This window comes from Poecile atricapillus, chromosome 2 (assembly GCF_030490865.1).
Source record: "Poecile atricapillus isolate bPoeAtr1 chromosome 2, bPoeAtr1.hap1, whole genome shotgun sequence".
Classification (NCBI taxonomy): domain Eukaryota; kingdom Metazoa; phylum Chordata; class Aves; order Passeriformes; family Paridae; genus Poecile; species Poecile atricapillus.
In genome coordinates this window covers 55131155-55152758 of record NC_081250.1, presented here as the reverse complement: position 1 = coordinate 55152758, position 21604 = coordinate 55131155, and the positions used below count along the sequence as shown (strand labels likewise).

Below are 21604 nucleotides of genomic sequence, written 5' to 3'. Positions count from 1 at the left end.
CATTGGCACTATTACTATTGTTGTTATTGTTGTAGAGGAAATTAGCTAGACTGTTGTCTGAAATTGAAATAGTTCATGCCTCAAAGATTGATATCAAATTTTGCTCATTTTAGCAAAACTGTATAGAGGAGCTATTGAAGCCCATCCCTCCCTAAAGATGCTTTTCAGGGGGACCAAGAAGATCAGCTGGAGAGGATCAATGGAACATCGTTGGAATCCACAGATGATGATATTTTCTTTATTGTCTCCATCACTCTCTGTTTCCCCCCCCCACTCATTTTCTATTTATTTCTTTCTTTCCTTCTCTCTCTCATATTTACTATCAAATAAAACCCACAGTAATGATTTTGGCATATAGTCTCGTTTGCACCTTAATTTGGACAGAGGCATTTCTAGTAACTTTAATAACTGGATCTTGACATTTAATCAGCATAGTTGGCAGGATTAACGTTCTCTGACCCAAAGTGCCTTTCACAATAGTATTGTCTCCTTTCACAAAATTATTTCATATACTTCCCTCTGTAGTAAATCTCAGAAATCTAAATATTACTTGTTTTAAGGAGCTGTGAGGATTGTTAGGAGTCCTTCCATAGGAATTCCTAGCACTTGGTTGGAACTTCCTTTGAGGGGTTGTGGTTTCTTCTGCAGGCTTAGAAATTTGAATGCATCTTTCTCTGAGGGAATTGTGGTAAATGGATTTGGGGGTCTAGTTCCCTCGTCTACATGTTGTTTCGTGAATGGCCAAAAGCTCCTGTTTGGTGGGGACTGATGCCCCTATGATTTTTGTGTGTTCTGTTGTGAAAAGGCAGAACTGGAATGCTCTAGTCTTTGAAGCCAATTCTGCATCTCCTATCTTGTGGGAACCTCCCCACCAATCTGTGGTTAGTTGTGGACAACTAGAATTGGCAAGTTCTAATCCTGAGGCCAATCCTGCAGCTGCTGCCATGTGGGGATCGTTTTGTCCCTATGCAGGCTTAAGTATTCATCATGCAGCTTCCTCTGTGGGGGTTGTAGGAAAACTTTAGGGGTAAACATTTTGTTGTCCTTCATTAGTTAATTTGTTAGTCACTTCTCTACCCCTGGGGTGGACATAGTGAGAAAAAAAAAAAAATTGGATAGGGAACTATTGATTAGTAAAAAAAGGTGATGGCTTATTAAAAAAAGGTTTTAGGCAGTGGCATTGCTTGCTGCCAAATTCAATCATGTCCAAAATGAAAATCACTGGAATTAAAGGAGCAAACTGATAAGGCTGACTGCTTCCAGGTGAAAAGCAGAAACCTACTAAAGCCCTGAAAAAAAAAGAAAAAAAAAATGCAACCTAAATGCCAAAACCATTCCCTAATTCAGAGACTGCAATTAAAGCAGTTTCACTCCCTTTACTGAACATGCAATCAGTTGGAGAAGACCTCACTGAAAAACTTAGGGAAACAATAGAAGTGGTGCAACAAGCACTTCATAGAATAGAAGGTAGAACTTCACCTAAAAAAATTAATGCAATTAGCAACTCATTTCATTCTGGTGTATTTTGCCTGGGAAGTTTATTTCTTTTCTTTTTTTCTAGAAATGCCAAACATCCCTACATTGAATACAAGGAAAACTGTTTGGGAGCAGAGAAACAGCAAGCAGCACATTCACTTTCTTTTTATAGGAACCTACCAACACATGAGATGGAGCTGCATGAAAATCCATGAAACTTAAAGTGTCACTGTAATTGTTTGCATTTTCAGTTCATTAATGTTTGTAATTTGTTTGTATTTTCACTGCAAGTGGCTTGTTGGGAGATCAAATATTAGTTAAAGTATTCCACATAAGTTTGATTTCTTTTTACTGAAAAATGGTGTGGCAAAAGTCTTATGAATGTATAATTTGCCTCAACCAATTTTGTCCTGAGAGTTGGTATAAAAATGTATACATATTTGAAATCATGCAAGTATGTACTAACCTCTGCAGTTATGCCTCAGAGCAGTTTACAATTATGATTTGGCTAAATTTTTCTGATTTACTAATTAGAGAACTAGAAATTCTTAACAAAACGTAAGTCAATATCACTTAAGAAATTATTGAATCCCCCTTCCCAAACCTGGAGGGATAGCCATGAACTGCAAAAAGGACATGAATAAAATACAGAAAAGCCTTCTACCAGCTCTCAAGCCAATGTATGTTAAATTTCCTGCCATATGTCCAAAGACAGTATTTTAACTTTGCCTCAACTCTTCTATTTACGCTAATCAGTGTAGTGGCTATAGTACATTGTGCAATACACATGCTTCTCAGCTGTAGGTGCAGAATGTGATGAGGGCAATTTACTCACTGAAATTCAAAAGAAAAAAGCTACTTCGGCTAATTCAACTAAGTTTGAAAGGAAATTAATTTCATTTCTAATTCCACCAATAATAAACCCATAGTTTCTATTTTCTGTCAAGATGAAATTACAACTGTCTCCTGGAAAGTACAGCATATCCCTGATGTAAAAATATGTTTGCTTGAGAACATTTTGTATGAAAATGTTTTGTGTGGCAATTTTGTATCATAAAAACTTGTTTTTATAATATATAGAATTATCTGGTAGACTAAGAATATTACATATAAAATTATTCCAACTACATGTGAATGCAGTCAAGAAGAAAACACACCCTTGACAAATCCATTCACTTTTATTCTAGGGTGCAAAGTTAATAAATTATACTGCAAGAGCTGGGAATTCTCTCAAAACTTGGCTGATTGACACATGTTAATATGTGCATCTGTTGAGGATACCCCTCTATAGAGTTTAAAAATGAAGACTCGCTGTATAACTCTATAAATAATTTCAAAACATATTGAACCAACACCTAAAAGATACAATATAGTGATATCCCTCACATCCACTACCCATTAAAAAGCACTGATTCCTGGGACTCACTAATTAATGAGAATTGGATTGATGATTATTGTATGCTGTATGATTACTCATGTTATTGCTTCTGCTGTTTCTGTCTTTCCTCCTATTATCTTTCTTCATCACCTCCATGGACAACCCATAAACTGAAGAACAATGCTAGAAAAGAGACATTTATTATAATGTTGGAGTCACAGGGTAGATGTCAGAGACTGAAATCATTCATTGTTTGAGGCAGTGTTTCATGCCTCAAACACTGATATAAAATTTTGCTAATTATGGCAGAACTGTACAAAGGAGCCATTGAAGCCCATCCCTCCCTAAAGATGCTTTTCAGAGGGACCATCACCACCAAGAAGATCAACGGAACATCATGGGATCCACAGGTGGTGATATTTTCTTTACTCTGTCTCTGTCACTCTCTTTAGTTGAACTCACCTATTTTCTATTTCTATCTATCTATCTATCTTTCTCTCATATTTACTATCAAATAAAAGCCATACTATTGACTTTGGCATACGGTCTTGTTTGCACCTTAATTTGGGCAGAGGCATTTCTAATCACTTTAAGAACTGGATCTTGACAACTGTGGACACAAGTTTACATCTGTTTTCCTTCACGGATGAATGCAGAAGCAGCACTTGATGCACAGAGATGCCAGCAGCCACTTTCTTGTCCTGGACACACAGAAGTACAGAGTCTGAACAGGCTAAAACATTTTCATTCAAGATGGAAAGGCCTTCCTCTAATCTCTGCCTTTCCTGGTGATACAGAAACTCCAGGGGAGACAAAGCAGTGACCCATCAAGTGAGGGAAGAACAGTTTAACTGAGATTCTGAGATGACAGTGAAAACTTCAAATGTCATACTTCTCATGTCCAAGACATGCTGGAGGCTGTCTCTGTCAGGAGGCATACAACTAGATGATCAGCTCTCCAGCAAGCACTGAGAGAGTGAAGGGTCAGACAGAGTGTGCACAAAGTGCAGAGCCCATATTTCACCTGGCCATGGCTCTTTGTTCAGACAAAAACATTTCAGCAATAAATTCATACTTCTGAAAACTATTATCTGCAGGAAACAACTCAAAGGAAATTGTACAGTCATTTGCAGTATCCATAAACACAGATCTTTGGATAGCTGTTTCATGACCAGTAGTATTGCAACTACCACTAAAAGAAAAAAAAAAAAAAAAAGGTAGGTAATGTTTACATGCAAGTGTGAGGCAGTGCTAGATGAAGATTACCTTTTGTCCCATTCTTGTTAACAAAATAACCACACATTCAAACAAGTACTGAAGACACACATTTGCCACAGGAGAATGCTGTGTGCATGTTCAGCTTGATTTTCTGAACGTTATGTAGTTGATGGCAAATTTCAGCTGCTCAAAAGCAGGAGATAAGCTCAGCTTTACACGAGTAAGCAGTAATCTTGAGAATCCACAGTGACAAGCCCTAGGGAAGTGCTAGATGAACACCAGCATCTAGATTCTAGATGAGCACTGCGTTCTTGCAGTCTGATTTAACAAAAAGCACCCAGACACAAGCCCAACACTTTTGTCCACAAAATTCTGGCATAACATTTTAACACCTCCATTAGCCTTTCAAAGTCTGAACTATGTAACAATGCATTAACAGAGATATTCTAGGGTTTTTTCCCCTATATTTAACCATGCAGGAAAGGAACCACTACAATACTTCCATTAATTGCTCCCTCCTTTGTTAATTGATATTTTTCAACTGCAGCATAATTAAAATGGTCTGACTGCTACAATACTAACTTAAAGCTTATTTGAGATATTTTATCCGAATCATATCCTAAAGGGGTTTTATACAGTCAGATAGTTCTGGCTGTAACATTTTCAAGAAAAACACTTTGTTAGAAGCATTATATAAAAGGGCAATGATTGGAGTTTATATACTTAATAATAAAACAGTTCCTTGTAATGCAATGGATATTAGTCATCAAAGAAGATACATGTGTGCTTTTACCAGGTAAATCAAGTGAAGTACAGTTTGTATGACTACATAGGGGAATCAACCAGCTCTTACAAGACACGATGAACAGGAAGATAGGTCTTTTGTAAACAAAGGAAACCAATATTTAGATTAGAAAAAAGGCAGTTTACTTCATAGCCACAGGTCCAAAGATATGAAATTAAAGCAACGAAAACATTTTAAATAGTACCCCAGGAACATAAGAATACTTAGATATTCAGAAAACCTATTTGTAATTTTTCAGAGAGGAATTAACATCTCAGGAGCCCTCAAAAATGCATTTCCTTAATGACAGAGTAGTGGGTAGTGAAAAAAAATACTTTATCAAAGCACAAATTTGCTTACTTAGAGTCATCATTTACAGGGAAGGAAAAAGTCAGCATTTAGAGGAAGCAAAAATAGAAACTGAAGTCTCAGTTGCATTAATATGCTAGAATACAGAGGAATCTTAAATACAGTAAATCCATTGTTTTGAGATGTTTAGGTGACAGTGACAAGCTGCTTGTAGTTCTTACTTCATGTGAATGCAAGAAGTAGCAAGAAGCCTTTTCCTTTTCTGACTTAATTAAAAACAGAATCCTGAAGCAGGCTCACGTGAAGGTACACAGATACAACTCATCCTTCTCAACTACCTCTCAAAAAGATTAGACCACTGAGCAGGAGGAGGCAGGGCTTCCCCCAACTCTTCACCAGACTCACTGTCAAGACACAGCATGCTATGAGGCTGGGGCATTTTCCCTGAACAGCACAGTGCAAGTCCTCTGCCATTCTTAAAGCACGACAAGGGTGAAGCATCATGAAAAAAATTAACCCCGGCCTTAAATATTTAGAAATTCTGTATCTGTCCCATACCACTTCATAAAACAGCTAAGATTTGTAAGCATTGGGATGTAAAAGACATAAGTAGTATTTTAATAGAGCCAAGATGTAGAGGCTAGAACAATTACATGTCACACAATTCCATTCATCTGAGAAACTCCAAGTGTTTTACAGACACTGATCTGGAAGATATTCTTGCAATCAGTAAAACACTGGGCTATTTATAATCATTTTACAAACAGGTAAACTGATGCACAGAAAAGGATTTTCTCATGTCTGTTTCAAGAGCTCCTTGCAGACTTTCAAACACTATTAATCCAGAGCAAATCATACCTGTTGTCTAATAACATTGGTAGAGGATATGGATACAGATATGCATTATCAAGAGGTAGACTGGGACTATGAACTCAGAAGGCTGCGCTCTCTTATCCCTGCAGTAAGCCCAAGGAGACATTTCCCTCATTTCACTCAGGAAGAATCTGCCTCAGTATTATGCCAGCCTCATCACAAGGCAAAAACATGCCCAAGAAAGCTCTCAAGCCTCCAGCCTTCTGGGATTGTATGGCCCATGTTCATCTTGAAACCACTTATTTCACACAAAGCTCTGTCACTAAGTACAAAGAAAGACCTCGACTCTGGTTACTGTGCTCCTGTCTAGGGATGGCATAGGTACCTTACCTATTTCTCCAGGAACATGCTTGCCACTGAAACGAAAGCATGCTGTGACATTGAGGCAGTTCACCGGCTGCAAACCATCATGGCACTGAGGAGCTGTGATATTGATAGATATGGGCAGGAAAATGGTGACATCCATGGTAATTACAGGCCTGGATCTGGAGATCAACAGAGAAGCAGAATTGAGTGACCATTCAGAGGGAAATTCTCCACAAAAGGAAAATAAAGCAAATTTGGAAAACTGCACAATTTCAAGCAGACAGGAAAAATAAAAAACTACATTTGAATTGTAAAAAAAAATAGCATTTTGCCTAGCTGGCAAGGGCTACTAACATTTAAATGAAAGTGGTAATGTCAGCTTGAAGTTTAGTGCTCAGATACAGACTGCAGGCAGGCAGCTGGGGAAACTGATAATATTAAATAACTATAATCCTCTCCAGCAAAGGCTGCATAAAGCCTTCCTGATGACTGAAGAGGATAACAAAATTACCAGAACAGCAAACAAGTACAAGTTCATGCAAATGAGACTGGTTGCTAACCATCTTGGATGAACAGGGACAGCTAGGGAGAGACTGAGAGTTTCCACAGAATGATCTATAGTCAAATTTGTGACCCCAAAGTCAAGGAGAGAGCACAGAGGTCATCCACAGGAGATGGATTCATAGATAATTTTTATGATAAGAGGGACAACAGACACCACATCTATGTTTTCTGGAGGAGGAAATGTTTGGCTAATTCCCTTCTGGTGAGTGACAAGGATTGAATACTTTTATCACACTGCTGAACTGTCTTTCAAGAATTATCCATTGCACTGTGAACAAAAGCTTTCTACTCTTGCAACTCCAGCACAAGGTTATTGCTACCAGTACTCCTGGCTGAGGGACACCTCAAGCAGAATCACAGGGCAAGTTGAGTGCCTTAAGGCACAGGTGTCTTGCTAAGGAAACTTCCCTGTCTGACCATCCAGGAGGCACTCAGGCAGCCACACTCCCACCACCAGGGATTTGAACTCCTGGGACCAAAGCTCATTTGCAGTGAGCTGACAGGTGCCCCTCTTTGTTGTAGTTGATAGCTTGAAAAGTATTTTTTCCCATCTTTTAGTTGTGATTTCCCCCCCCCAGCTTCTCTTTCTCCTAACTGTTTACCTGGCGTCAAGTTACCATGGTTACTGAAGTTTCTCTCCTCAGCTCCACGGCGAGAGGCCGGATAGAGTAAAGAGAAGACCCTGCTGGTATTTCCAGCTGCTTGAAGTTTCTTTAGCCCAGGAAAGCACGGGGTTGGGAGAAGAGAGACCCTTCTTTCCAACACGGAAGTTTCTAACTTTGTTTTTCCTGTCCCAGAATGCCTCTGAGCTATGGAAGCTGAGAGAGCATGCTTACCTTGCCTTCCCTTTCCTTCCCCCCTGTGTTGCCAGGAAACCAAGCCCCCCCTCTCTCCCCCTCTGTCCCTCTGTGGAGAATACTCCTACACCTTTGTGGGCATTTGAAGAAGCTGGTGTCTGTTATTTCTTATCTTGGTGTGTGTAACCTTGATTTGTAGAAAGTTTGTAAGATGTACTAACTGAGAAAAATAATTGGTTCTTTCTCTGATGTTCCCACCCTCCGAGAAACCCTGTTAAAAGAAACCCCCCAGACCCCAAATCCTTTGTCTCTCATCCTTTGGATTCCCCTTCACAGAAATAAACTGTGGAATGCAAACCAGAGAGAGAGTCCCCCCCTGATTTCTTTACTCGCTCTATAGACTTGAATTCTTGAAGAAAATCAGTGAACCCCACAAACATATGCTGGCTCGAAACTCGAGTGAAGAGAAACCTCATCACTGAGCTAGCCGGGCCACACTTGAGAAGATCGAGTCACCTCTTGACTCCCTACACACACAGCACACTCACATAGTCATACCAGGTCTCCCATAGTTTAATAAAGCCATTTATTCACAGTGCAGTAACATGGAAACAGCTCAAGGTGGTACCCCCAAAAAAGGACCCCATGGGCTTTTATACCCTCACAGTCCAAGCACACAAAGGTCTCTCCTCTGCCTCCTGACTTGTCAGCTCCTGCTGTGTCTCAGTGTCCCTGAGTGTTCTCTTGCTTCAGGCTCCCACCACCCAGAGCTCAATTTGAAGTTCACACACCAAGCCAGCTGCACTGCATGTATTCCTCAACAGTTTCCTTTTTCACACAACACTGAAGCCCCAGCAGCTTGATTGGGAAACGAAACCTAGAAACTCAGGCACTCCTGAGCCATCTCCAGTGCAGGACTTCAGCCCAAAAATTATGGGTGTTATTCTTCCTGTTTTCAATTCTGTACGTGTTCAAAATGAACATGTTCTTCCAAAATCAACTACAGTAATAAAAAAAATGTGCAGCAACCAGCAGATTCAGTTCTAAGGTAGTCCCAGCAGCCATGCAAGGCCAGAGCTTGTAAACCACTTCAGGACACTCACTCCACAAGCCACTTAAATTTAGAGGTAGGGGAGAGGGAGAAGAGAGCAGTGATTGTGGTTACACCTAATATATATGAACTGGAACAAGATTCACATCAATCTCCAATACAGCTGCTCAGACTCTTTTACCACAGCCTGAAATAACAGTGCAAGTTCACATTTTGAGATGGAGGATAAAAAATAAATGCTAACCTTAGAAATATATGCAGTAGGGGGAAGGGAGGAAAAAAAGTCAGCATCCTAGGATCATTTCACACCTTCAAAAAAACCCCACTCTTTCTGAATGCTTAGGGAGATACAAAAGAGTAAATACTATAACTGATTTAGTAAAATATTTCTCCTTCAAAAAAGTATTTCTGCAGCTATCATGCATTGTGTGATTTTTCCTTAATGTTATATGTCACTTGGTTATTCACTGGGGAAAAACAACCCAATGCATCTGTCAAAGAGCCATACGAACATTTGATCAACAGAATGCATCTGCCCCAAGTTAAGAAAGACTTCCACAAAAGGCGTTAAATGTCACTTGGCAAAACATTTGTTGGCTTTGTTTAAAGGACTTCACAAAAGGGGAAGGGTGAGAGGATGCATGGGGGGAAAAAAGTTTAATCTCTTTATCCTAACAGGAAGAGGGACACACTGTAAATTGGCAGTAACAGCAACTAATCAAGCTGCCCATAAAGTTAGTCAGTAATGCACTAATTTCCTCTGAAATGCACAAGCATAACTGAGTGCATAAACAGTGGTCATTGTGCTGTTGTGATGTATGTGGCCTTAATCACATTTAAGTTTGTCTCCCCTCTCTGCAAGTAACATCAATGTAGGTGAAAAATGCCATTTTTTTTCAAGCAGCTTCAGAGACTGAATTCCCATCTGGGGCACAGCACACCTTCTCACAGAAGCAGTTACTAGTGTTCCCTGTATATATGATAAGGAAACAGAAAACTCTTCAAAAGCCCTGACCACCTGTCATGCTGATCATCAAGAGTATTTCTTCCCTCCGTCTCCTTTTTCTTTTTCTTCAGTTTCAAATGGAAATATTGAGCCAAGTTTCTCCTGCCTTGGGCAGGAAGAAGGCTGGCACATCTGTTCCGCAGTTCCAGCATTTGTCTTATGAGGGTCACCCCATCCCTGTATCTTCCATATAAGATGCAGGAGTTCCTAAAGATATTTAAGTACTGAAAGGACTTGTTAATTTAATATTAACAAGCGTAACAAAAGAGCTACTGACAAGAATCCAGCTTTGCACTCTGTTACCCAGGTCACTTGCCCACCTGTATAATTTGGTGAATCAAGCTGTCCCACCTCTGTCAGACAGAAAAAGCAATTAAATTACACTTAACTAACAAACTTGAAACAGCAGCGCAGCTCCTGTGTGCTCTGAAAACATATCCATATTTAATTTCCCCAAAGACTCTTATTTCACTCTGCATTCCATTATAAAATTACATATATCGGCAAAACTGTGTATATATATATACATATGTGTGTGTGTATATGTATGTATATCTAGATATATATATATATATATCTGCAAAACTACATCCTGGTATCCTACCCATTTTTTGCTCCGCTACATTCCCTTTAATTGATCTACTTTAAGTAAACATCAGAATAATAAAAAAGCCTTGTCACAAGTCAGGAGCGACATTTCCAAAGGGGCACTGAGATCAACTCATCTCCTTTCAGCTCTAACCCTTTTTCTTCAAAGACCAGGTATTACCCTGGTATCATCACCCCCCCACACTATTCTATTTAAATTAGACCGCATTCTTTGACACTATTCATGTCTAAGATTTTGCTTAAAAAGCAGTCCAACTTGCTTCTTCTGGCCACATTAAACTAGGGAGGAAACCGGTCTTAGACCACAGAAGATAGAAACAGAAAACAGAAGAACACAACAGTGAATGAAAAAGACATCTCACCTGAGAAGTACCACATTGTCTGAAAGGAAGGCTCCAACAGTCATATCTGAAATGTTTGTAACATTGAGGCAGTTACAAAGGAGGAATAAAATCCAGTTCTCTCAAATCTGTTGCTAAATCACAGAGCATGAATCTAAAAAAGGCATTTTCTGACTTAGTCAGTTTGTCCCTTCATATATCATTATGTTATAACTGAAGGATTAGTTCTGTGATGTTCACTTCTGCTTTGTTGTTAGATTTTTATTACTGCTATTATATTATTGTCTACTTTTTGGATTCCTTAAAGATTGCCGTCCTGACAGAGCAAGATTAAAACCTTGGCCAGATACTGAACTCTCAATCATTTTGACTGTCCAAATACTTGAATTAGGCAATCACCTAAAATTTTTATCAGGAGTTTTGAGTAGCAGAAGGGAAACGGAAAAAGCAGCTCAGTTTCACTGACCACCTGCAATGGCAGGAACTAGCAGCCTGAAAACAGCCATCTCTGCTGTTTTCTCAGACTGCTGATGTACTCTCCTGATGCTCTCACTGCCAGAGTAGCCAACATACCTGGATAACCATTGCTATCCATATCAACTCCCCCTGATATGGACTGGCCAAACATACGCAGCTTTGGGTTTATTGTTTGCCCAGACAGCTTCTGCAGTAGAGAACACAAGTGAAATTAGTCATTAACACAAAAAATCCTCTAAAAAAAAAAAAACCTTACCAGAACAAAAAATCCTAAAACATTTGAGCATGATTTTCATGGCCACTGGGTCTCTCTTCTGTGGGTTGGAAGTGCTACACACCTGCTGCCTTGCACTTCACCCACACATCCTAACAGGAAGACTGTGGACTGCCCTTTTGCTCCCAGCTAGTAGAAGACCAGTGTTGACTTGGACTAAAATCCCACACCTGCATTACAATACTCATGCAGACCCAATCAAAATAAGGAACACATCAAACAGATTTCTGCATGAGGAAAAAATATAACTGCACCCAAGAGATTATTTTTTTTATTACCTTAATTTCTGTGAATAAAACTTTTAAGAAGCATCTTGACAATATTAATGATTAGTTAAAACAAAAAATCACACACAACCATTTATTTTCAACACATTTGCCAGCATACTCAAAGGCAAAATGATTAATTCTCATCCCACTTGGAAATTCTGGTTTCCATCACCTATTACAGAGTATTTCCTGTAAGTCTGGAAGTTGTATTTCATTTCTGCCTCTCCAACACAAAGATTAACTAACTTCTAATACAGTTTCTTTCTATTTTTAGTTACTAAAACAAAACTTCCTCTAAATGATTTGCATTGCAAATGCCTTCATCTGAAACAAATTAACATATCAAAATCTCTTTTTCTAAGAAGGCAATCAGAAGTGCCCCAGCTTTCAATCATCCTGCTGGGCCACCAATACAAGACCTGAACTCAAATCAACTTCTGACTACAGAAGTTACAGACAGAGGAAACCATGAAGTAATTTTAAATCTGTTGGAGGTACTTCACTGTTTGTAACATGTTTTCCTGGCCCTCCCATAAAAGAACATAATATTGGACAAAAGCTCAGGCAGAAAATTTATGGAAAAAAAGACTAGTTGAAAGTCAGATATCCTGACAGTTTAAAGGGAAAAAGAGTGCTCCTCTGAGTACAGATCTTATTCTACTCGTGGGCAGGTAAGCTTAAGACAACTGGAAGTAACTTCATCCCCACATTACACTCGCATTTCATCTTTGGGGGTCCCAGTTAGGGAGGTAAATCCCACGTGCAAACACCTAAAAGACATCTGTCGGTTCTTTCAGCCTACAAGGCAGAAGAATAATGCTGTTTTAAGTACCATAAATGAAAATAGCAGGACACAAAGCTAAGTCAGCTGCTTCTGCTAAATAGATGCCACTGAAGCTGCTGAAGGGACATCAGAGAATGAAAATTACCAGCACTTTAAATGACGAAAGCAGGAGGAGGGAGGAGGAAAAGCTAACAAAATGAACAGAGTGAACCCCACCTCCTCCACTTCTCATAGCTTATTTCAAAGAGGAACTCCACAGCATTAAGACAGATCAGGAACATAGTAATAAGATACAAAATTTCTTTCAAATCCAGGGCAGATAGGTAAAGAGCTGAAGCTGTTACACCATTTTGGTTGCACAGGGGACTTGAACCAGCAGTGTGTCTAGTGCACCAGACACTGGGAAATGGCACAGAGACAATGCCTGTAAGCAGTGCCCCCTTGGCTGCCTCAGAACACGGGGCAATGATAGGAATGATTTAACAAGAGTCAATGAACACATACTCTACCACACTCTTGAGCTGAGTGTTTTCCTACTGACCAAGTGGAGAGATATGTGCTTTATCTGTCCTCCTCAAAAATGTAAAGTTTTCTCATGAATGAACAAAAAAGAAAAATCCTAACTAAAAAAATCAAACCAAACCAAAAAGAAAGCAAAACCAAAAAAATCTGATCCTTTTCAGCAAGATCTCGAAAGCTCTGGGGTTTTCAGAGAAGAACCTCCTAACCAGTGGCTCTTGGCAAAAATCAGGCAGAATCCTCCACATGCTACACATTATGAATACTAAAATGCACTAGAGTCACTTCCTTTTTTTTCAAAAGCACTGCATGCCATATACATGGTAAAGGCAGAAGGACTAAACTTTTATACTCTGTTGAAAGAGTTGCCAATATAACCACTGAACTCTTTAATTCTGTGTAAACGGATTACTATGACGGATCCCACCCAGCAACAAGACAAAACAACCAGAACTTCAAACACACAGAGGGAGGGAAGAGTCAGGCTTTCAGAACAATGAAATGTGCTAGACAGAGACTATGAGACACATGTTGGGCAGCATGAGCATAAATTTATCTTCTCTACTGCCTGGCTACAGCAGCTAAATTGCACTGTGTCGTCTCTGCACAAGATACCACAGCATATCCCAAACAAGGTTTTACTTCATAAGTGGGTATGGAGGATGGCACCTAAGAATGGCCTTCTGACATATTGTCAGAATGCAAGAAGGCCAACAAGGTGGGTAAAGAGGCACAAAAGAACAGTTAATAACTCTTCACTCTCACAAAGTATGCTTCTAAAGGAAGAAAGTGCAACCTCCTGACTTCCCACAGGCCTCTCCATAATTTGCATGCCCAACCTTTCCAGGGTTTTAATTTCTCCTCTGCATTAGTATTATCCCTAAAAACTAACACTCAACTTTTAAGACCCTGCTTGTTTCAAGAAGATAGAGCTGACAGCTGTAACAAAAGACAGTAAAAAATACCTCCTGACTAACGTAATTTTACTTTTTAGCACAGATACAGACAAACTTTGGGAGAAGCCATCTTCAAACCAGGACTGAGAAAAGGATGTAGAGCTATGACAAGGTTACCTATTAAGGGACCCTTAAGTATGGCTTATTTCTGCGGGTCCTGGGAAAGTGGCTTTCAGACAGGGAACATAAACAATAGTGTCACATACCATAGAGTACTGAGGTATAATACCACTGGCATCCCCATGGTAAATGTACACTGCTCCTATGTAGTTATCCTCCTTAGGCGCTCCAATGGCAACATCTGTAAAACAGCACAGATTTCACAATCCATTCCATTAATCCAGCTTTTCCCGAATTTTAGGATGCAGCTATCCATAGGAAAATAGCTCCACATGACAAAGATGATCAGCAGCTTATATGAACCTGAGTAGAAGGAACTTGGTTGATTTAATTAAGAGCACAAGTTAAGATAAACTTTAAAAATATAGAAACCCATATGAATTTGTACACATATGTATGTTTCACAGAATCAGATGTTGTGCCTAATTAGAAACATGTTCTGTTATAAAAATGTGTTTATCAAGGCAACCATACTCAAAAAAGTGAATTTAGAATCCTTTCATAACCAAATCTTCAACCCATGAGAACATCAGCTTTGTGAACCAAGACAAGACTGGAGAAATATTTACTGTAGCAGTACATTAAGACTGGTTGAAAATCCAGTCACAAAGAAGCTGGGTATATTAAATGGATAGGCAAGAATTAAAAATCTACTTCTGAGAGTGAATTTTCAAATTACAATTGATCCAATTTAACTGCAAACTCCTACAGAAAGCATGATCCCACCTCCCATTCTCCTCTCCTACTTGGATCTAGTGACTGTGCTATCTGCTAAAATTAAGCTTTTCACAATTGCTTTGTACCCACTGATGGAGTGGACTAATTCAACTCCCTCTGCAGTCTCACCATTACCATGATTGACTATAAATATTAGCAAGAACACACAAGCATGTCCAGATGCAGAGGAAGAGCATGTTCATGATTTGTGAGGGCAACCTGCAATGAGGCTGGGTTAGGCTTAATGGGATACTGTGTACTGAGTGGCCTGGAAGAAATAGATCCAGGCACACACTAAGTTAGCCTTTGTTTAGAAGCCCTTAATCTGCACTTCCAGAAACCAGGGCAGAAAAAGAGCATGGATGTTTTGTTCTCACCTACTACTCTCACAGCATGGGGTCTCACACTGAGAATCCTGAGAACAGAGCAGAGGGAGAACAAAGCAAAGGAGAGAAATTAATAGATTATGTGCTATCAGGAGTGACGAGCTACTTCTGAATTACACTTCTTGATAAGAAATGAGATTATGTCAGTGAAATCAGAAAGACTTGGAAACATAGGGAAATGGGCAAGAAGAAAGAAGTCAGACATAGGTTTCTGTTTTGTTCAGGGTGAGGTTATCCAAAGCCTTTTGTAAGACATACAGGAAGAAGACAATTCAACAGCAAGGAGAGCAAAGCAATGTTAATGTGACCTGCACAAACAAACTAAACCAACATCAAGGACAGTCAGCTACAAAATGCTTTAGCACACAAATCCTACACAAGCAGATTTATCCTCAGGTTGAACCCAGATGCTAGTCAGGCCTGGAAAAGCAATGCATGCCATGCAAGACTGACAGTGTCACCAGCGTTGCTCACACTTACGGAGAAAGGGCCATGGAGGAAGTTGCACTGACCTGGGAAGCCATCGTCATCAATATCGCCAAGGGCAGCCATGCTCTCCCCAAAGTGTGCATTATAGGCGCTGTCACCGCCCAGGGTGAGCTGCTCCTCCAGCACTCCCTAGCAAACAAGAAATAAAACAGGGTCAAGGAAATGGTGGAAGCCCTGGATGAAGTAAGCCTTCCCCATGGAAGCTGCCTATGTGCTGTGGGAATTACCTGGGGCAGAGCTGCAGCCTGCCTCTTGCTTTCATTGCAATCAGATTACCCAGGCTCTAGGAATCAAATTTACTTGTTTTAAACCTTCTGGATTTTAGTTTTACATGGGGAAGGGAAGACAAAGGAGTGCATGACTAAACCAAAATACTAAATTAACTAAACAGTAACTCAGAGATGTAATTACATGCAGTCACAGGGATTGGTGAATCATGAAAGTTTACAGATGCCTAAAACATAACAGCCCAGAGTTTGCTCTACTGGCAGATTACATCCAAGGACCAAAATCCTCAGTCCAAGTTTATTCAGCTAAACTCCAGCAAGCTGAGGAATATTTTTCCCTAAGCAAAGAACATTTGATAATTGGATTTGAAACCATTTTAAGTACAGGACAGAAGGATTAAAGCAAAGTCCTCCAAAAGCCTCCTTAAATTAAGAATAAGGAAATGTATTTAATCAAATAGAGACTGAGAAAAGTTGAAAATTAAATAGCTTTGTACTACTATGCTGTGAGAAGCCTTATATGGCACTGGAATTTCTTGCCCACCCACCTTTTGGTCAGTTACTCAAGTTTTATTTTCTTGCAGTCTTCCCTTCAGAGGAAAGAAACATTTCCCCAGGAAAAAAAATTTAGTTACACAGTCTAAGTCTGTACCCACCTCAGGGTTGTTTTGGTTTTGTTTCCTTTGTGAATGAGAATAAGCTACCCTCTGGAACATGTACTAAAGTCTTTTACTTAGCTGCAAGGCGTTGCTGACTTTAAGAAAATCCCACATAATGAAACAGAAACACAACAGAGAAAAGACAGGCAGGCCTGTGTGCATGACTGCATTCTTTGCAGTTCTCACAGCAAAGGCCAAAATACAACCATTTTAAATGTAGCATCACTATGCATTCTTGTTTTATAATACAGTTTTCACTGATCCTCTGCAACAACCTCTTAAGCAATGGTGCTTGCAGAATGAAACTGATGCCATGATGATTTTCTGCCTTTTCTTTTAAATATCTTTTATGTATCCTCAGTGCTCTTAACATGCATACTTGTAATTCCTTAAGTCCAATAACTTAGCATAGTCCTAATATTCTGTTAGGCCAGGAGACCAAACATCCCAGAGGCCTCACAGCTGGAGGCCGGAAAGCTCTACATTATCTTGAGAAAGCAAGGTCCTCTTTAAAATACATCCTGTAAATAAAGCTTAGGCCCATCCAGGGGGGAATTCTTCAGGGTGAGTGATGATTGGTGATAGGGTGATGATATCACACTATTAATTCAAGCCTCTCATTGGGGCATCCTTGTTAGATATGCTAATTTGTAAGGATTGTAAATTGTACACGCGATCTATCAGGTGTATGCATGGCAGCGCATCCCACCTTGTCAAAGCGGTGCACCATAAAGATCCTTATTAAATACTGAGGTAAAAACCCTTTATCCCTTAATCATGCCTTGCTCTTAATTTTTAGGACCAAGGAAAAAGCATCAAAACAAAGTTTAAAATGTCCACTGCCCAAAATAAAGCTCACAATCCTGCAAGCCATTGCTTGTGCAACTAATTGTAACAGTCCCAGCACAGGAGTATGAGAAACTCACACTAGCTTCTTGACTATTTTATAGAAGATAAACATTAACTTATGTATACTCTCACTGTGAGCAGGAAATGCTGGCTATCTTTTTGGCATTCTGGACCCTATCCTGAGGACCCAACAGCAACACTGCAACATAAAAGGTGGAATCTCCTGTGGAAAAAGCTGAAATAGTAAAGCTCAATTATAGGAGCAGTAATAAAAAATAAAATTACAGCAAAAATTTAGGAGACGTCTCAAGTCTCCTAAATCCTAGGACTTCTGGTGAATTTGAAGTCTAGAATAAATAAACTCCAAGTTCACTAAATACAAGCCAATATAATTTTAGTCCATATCAGCTCTTCCTTTAAGATAGCAGCTTTAGGACCTGAATATTAAATATTTAATAGTATGTAAACAACCATCATTTTCCTATAAATAAAATATAAGAATGGGCTTGGTTAGCCAATGCAACAAAGTTCAGGCTTTTCCAAAACCTGTTGTTAGGTCTTGTGAAATCCAACACTCCCAGCTGATAACTTCCCCTAAAATCTCTATACGGGGTATAATGTAAAAGTTAACACAAATTCAATCTCTGCCTTCTCTCCTCTTCCTCAGTCCTCAAACATTTGTGTTTTAATTTGTGTTTTAGGTTTTAGTGACCACCCAAAAGACAATGGAAACTCAGTCAAAGCTGCTGACTCTTACTTGGTTTTGGCATCAAATCCACATAAAACCACAAATGCCACCAAGCTCCAACATACAACCAGTCACTTTCTCAGATCTCCTTGAAAGATTTACAGGTCTGTCATGAATATGGGCGGGCATCTGGCAAACTATGATACCAGATGAGCCTTCCTTTGACCTCATGCTTTGCTAGAGCAAAGCCCCCACTTATTTGAGACACTGAGTTTCACCATGCAGTGCCGGAAGGACATAAGCACTACCCTGCCAGGGACCCACATCCTCATCCCTTACCAAGTCACCTCCTGTACATACTCACATTTCCTCTGTTGATGTAGACCGTGACTTGACCCTCATCTCTGATCTCAGAAAACATAGGCGCTCCAACCAGCAGATCTGACAACCCATCAGAATTCAGGTCAACTGCACATAAGGAGGAGCCAAAGTAAGAGCCCATCTGTAACCAAGTTGAGTCACAACAAAGCATTCAGTATCTGCCCACACACAGAAGGAAATCATATAAGCGTGGTTTTTGTTTCATCTGGTTATTCTTTTAATTTCACAAGACGACTTGCTGCTTTATCACTCACAAGCACTCCTGGAGAGAAAGGTTTAAGAATAATTCTGGCAGAAATGAAAACACTCTACTGTAACAATGCATCAAGCCTGGACGTTGATGTTAAAACAGAATAGAAGTTATACTCTGAGACATTTAAGTGAGACACTTTAAGAGCTTTCTTAGACTAGCTTTTGCTTGTCAAAGGCTTAAAACTAGGAAGGGGTGAAATGAGTTTCCCAACCAGACCTGGACAGTGATTATTCATGCCCAGTGCCAAACTTCCTTGAAGATAATCTGGTGACACCTTATAGAAATAATGAAAGAAAGAAAGAAAAATACGAAAAGGCCATGAAAATAGGTATCTAAAACTACAGCTTGATAGTAGACTATCTTTCTCTGTTCTATTTGTATTTATTTGCTTCAATCACTGTCAAAGGGCGTACCGGTTGTCGGTCTTAATCATTGCCTTTCCTCTCATGTACAGGCAGGTAAGTTGATACAGAAATAAAGACTTTCAGTAAAAGCTTCTCAGTTGATACAGAACAAATGTAAACCACTTTCAATCGCCACTAATTATTGCTCAATAATCTTAATTGCTTAAAATAAAGAAATATATTAATTTCACTTTTTTTTATGTGGGTGAACACTGAAGACTATCTCCCAACTGGCACCCACACTATAAAGTTCAAAACACATTTAAACACAAGAAGGAAAACAAAAGCAAGAATGATATTTCCTCCTTATTTCCTTCACTTCTGCTAAGGTAACACAAGACATACTCTTTGAAACCAACTACAAACTATAGCCTCAAAATTAAAAGCTGATTCAGCAGCAAACAGGGAAAGATACCACTTCATATTTGAAATAGAGTGATGTTTCCTACAAAGTAGGGAAAAACTGATGTTAAAGAAATAATTATTTATGTTCTTGAATGCTTTTACATTCCTCACAGCAGATCTCTGACCTACAGTCTTCTGTGCCTGTAAGTTAACATGCATTAACCAAAAGTATTGGGCATGCTAGAAGATGGGCAGCAGCAACTCTATTCTATGCAGTCTGTAAGATTTAACAGTTTCTAAATATATAATGCAATGGTGATTGAAGAATAGCATTTCAGTTTGTTAATGCAGATCTTTGTGCTTTCTTTGTGTGGGTTTAAAGTCAGACCTCAAATATGATTTGATTCCAGTTATTTTGTAGCTTAAGTTCCCTTGTGGATTTTTTTGTTTATTTTTTTACTCCACAAAGGTTTTAAAAGAAATTTCTCATGGGTAAATTTCTCATGGGTAAGGAACAAAAGTTATGAAAAGCATTTTATTATGTATTCAGGCAGTTTTCAGGAAAAAGCTATTATTTACTTAACTGCAACATGGTATGTCTGCAGCATGGGTGAGTTCACAGCGCTCACAGTTCAGGGAAGAACCTGAAGTTTGCACACTTCACATTTGTAACAAGGTATTGAATTTTCCTTTTTCTTGTCTGCATTTGATTTCCTATTTCAGCCTCCACTAATAAGAAAGGAAGGAAGAAACCGGCCTGCTGTTCACATCTGTCTACCAAGAATGTCAGAACAATGAACTTTCACACCACTGGGGAGGATGCAGCATTTTGTGAAAGCTCATTTCCAAGCAGTGCTCATTGCTGAGCAGGTCTGGTTTTGCTTCTACCAAACAAAACAAAAATAAACAACCAAACAAAAAAAGGTGATTCAGTACAGGCTTCTTTTAAAATAAAATTCTCATTTGGATTTTAGAGAATTTGTAAAAGAAGATGCTAATGAAAAAGAACTCTAGAAGTACTTGAATGATGTAAATACTTGATTAGTTAAGTTACAATTCAATTGAAAAGGGAAAGGTTTTGGCTAAGACCTGGAAACTTCCTGATGGCTTTGTTTATTAGGTTGAGGAACAGTCAGGAGCACATCCTTAGGGACATTTAAAACTCAACAGGGAAAGAAATTAACAGGAAGCAATCAAATACAGGAGATGCCCTGGATGAACTGGGAGGTCTTTTCCTTTCAAGATGTCTGTAATTCTGCCAGTGCAGAGAAAGTAAAATTTTGGAGGAGGCCCTAAAATACAAGTCACACTACCCACCTACACATTCTTGTAGTTTATTTCACTAAATTTATTTCATTAAGTTCATTAAATTAATATCCCTATTCCAGGCAAGTTTTTAAATACTGCAACTTTGTCTTGCTGGGGAAAAAAAAAAAAAAATAACAAGACATAGTAACACTCTGAACCTGAGGATACAGGCAAACACTTTGGGTCTTCCTGAGAGTAGCAAGTCTTACCAGAGCCAAAAGCCTCCAGAAACCCTTTTTTTTTTGTACTTCTCCTTCCAGAAGAACAGGAGACCCAAGATAAGAGGTATCATTTCATCACTGAGTTACATCCAAATGAAACATTTTTTGCTGTTACCTATTGCTACACATACTGTCCATTTTGTTTCTCCTGCAACACAGCTCCAGTAAGCCCCCAAATGAAGAACACACACTGTTCCTCATTCAAACACAACACCACACTAGGGAAGCTAGATCTCACTAGCATTCACTAAATTTCATGGAGGGGGAGGGCAGCTCAGCTTTAAGACATCAGTGTCAAGAACAGAACTCAAGACTGCTTTATAGTGGGAAGGGGGAAATCATCATCTGTCAAGGCAATGAAACTGTTCCTCCACAAAACAGTGTAACTGCAATATCCCCCTTGTCACAGCACAGGAAAACAGATTGGAGCTTTGCATATTAAACTAAACTCCAGGTTACCCACATCTCTCAGTAACATCTACTATGAGGAAATCTCTGCATCTAGGCTCACCTGGTGCCCCATGTCCCACATCTCAGTTACTGCTACATACAGTCACATAAAATGA

The 21604-nt window shown here is 39.3% G+C and overlaps 1 protein-coding gene across 1 annotated transcript in view; it reads right to left on the bottom strand.

Annotated features, from left to right (window-relative positions):
* The window catches only part of ITGA9 (integrin subunit alpha 9), a 219723-nt gene that overhangs the window by 169544 nt on the left and 28575 nt on the right, over positions 1–21604 (bottom strand). Inside the window, exons 9-14 of the mRNA XM_058833171.1 lie at positions 18491–18628; positions 15727–15832; positions 14198–14292; positions 11286–11376; positions 10734–10779; positions 6369–6523 (exon numbers count right to left, since the gene is read on the bottom strand). Coding sequence (XP_058689154.1) covers positions 6369–6523; positions 10734–10779; positions 11286–11376; positions 14198–14292; positions 15727–15832; positions 18491–18628 — 631 coding nt within the window. The remainder of the gene's footprint in view (positions 1–6368; positions 6524–10733; positions 10780–11285; positions 11377–14197; positions 14293–15726; positions 15833–18490; positions 18629–21604) is intronic.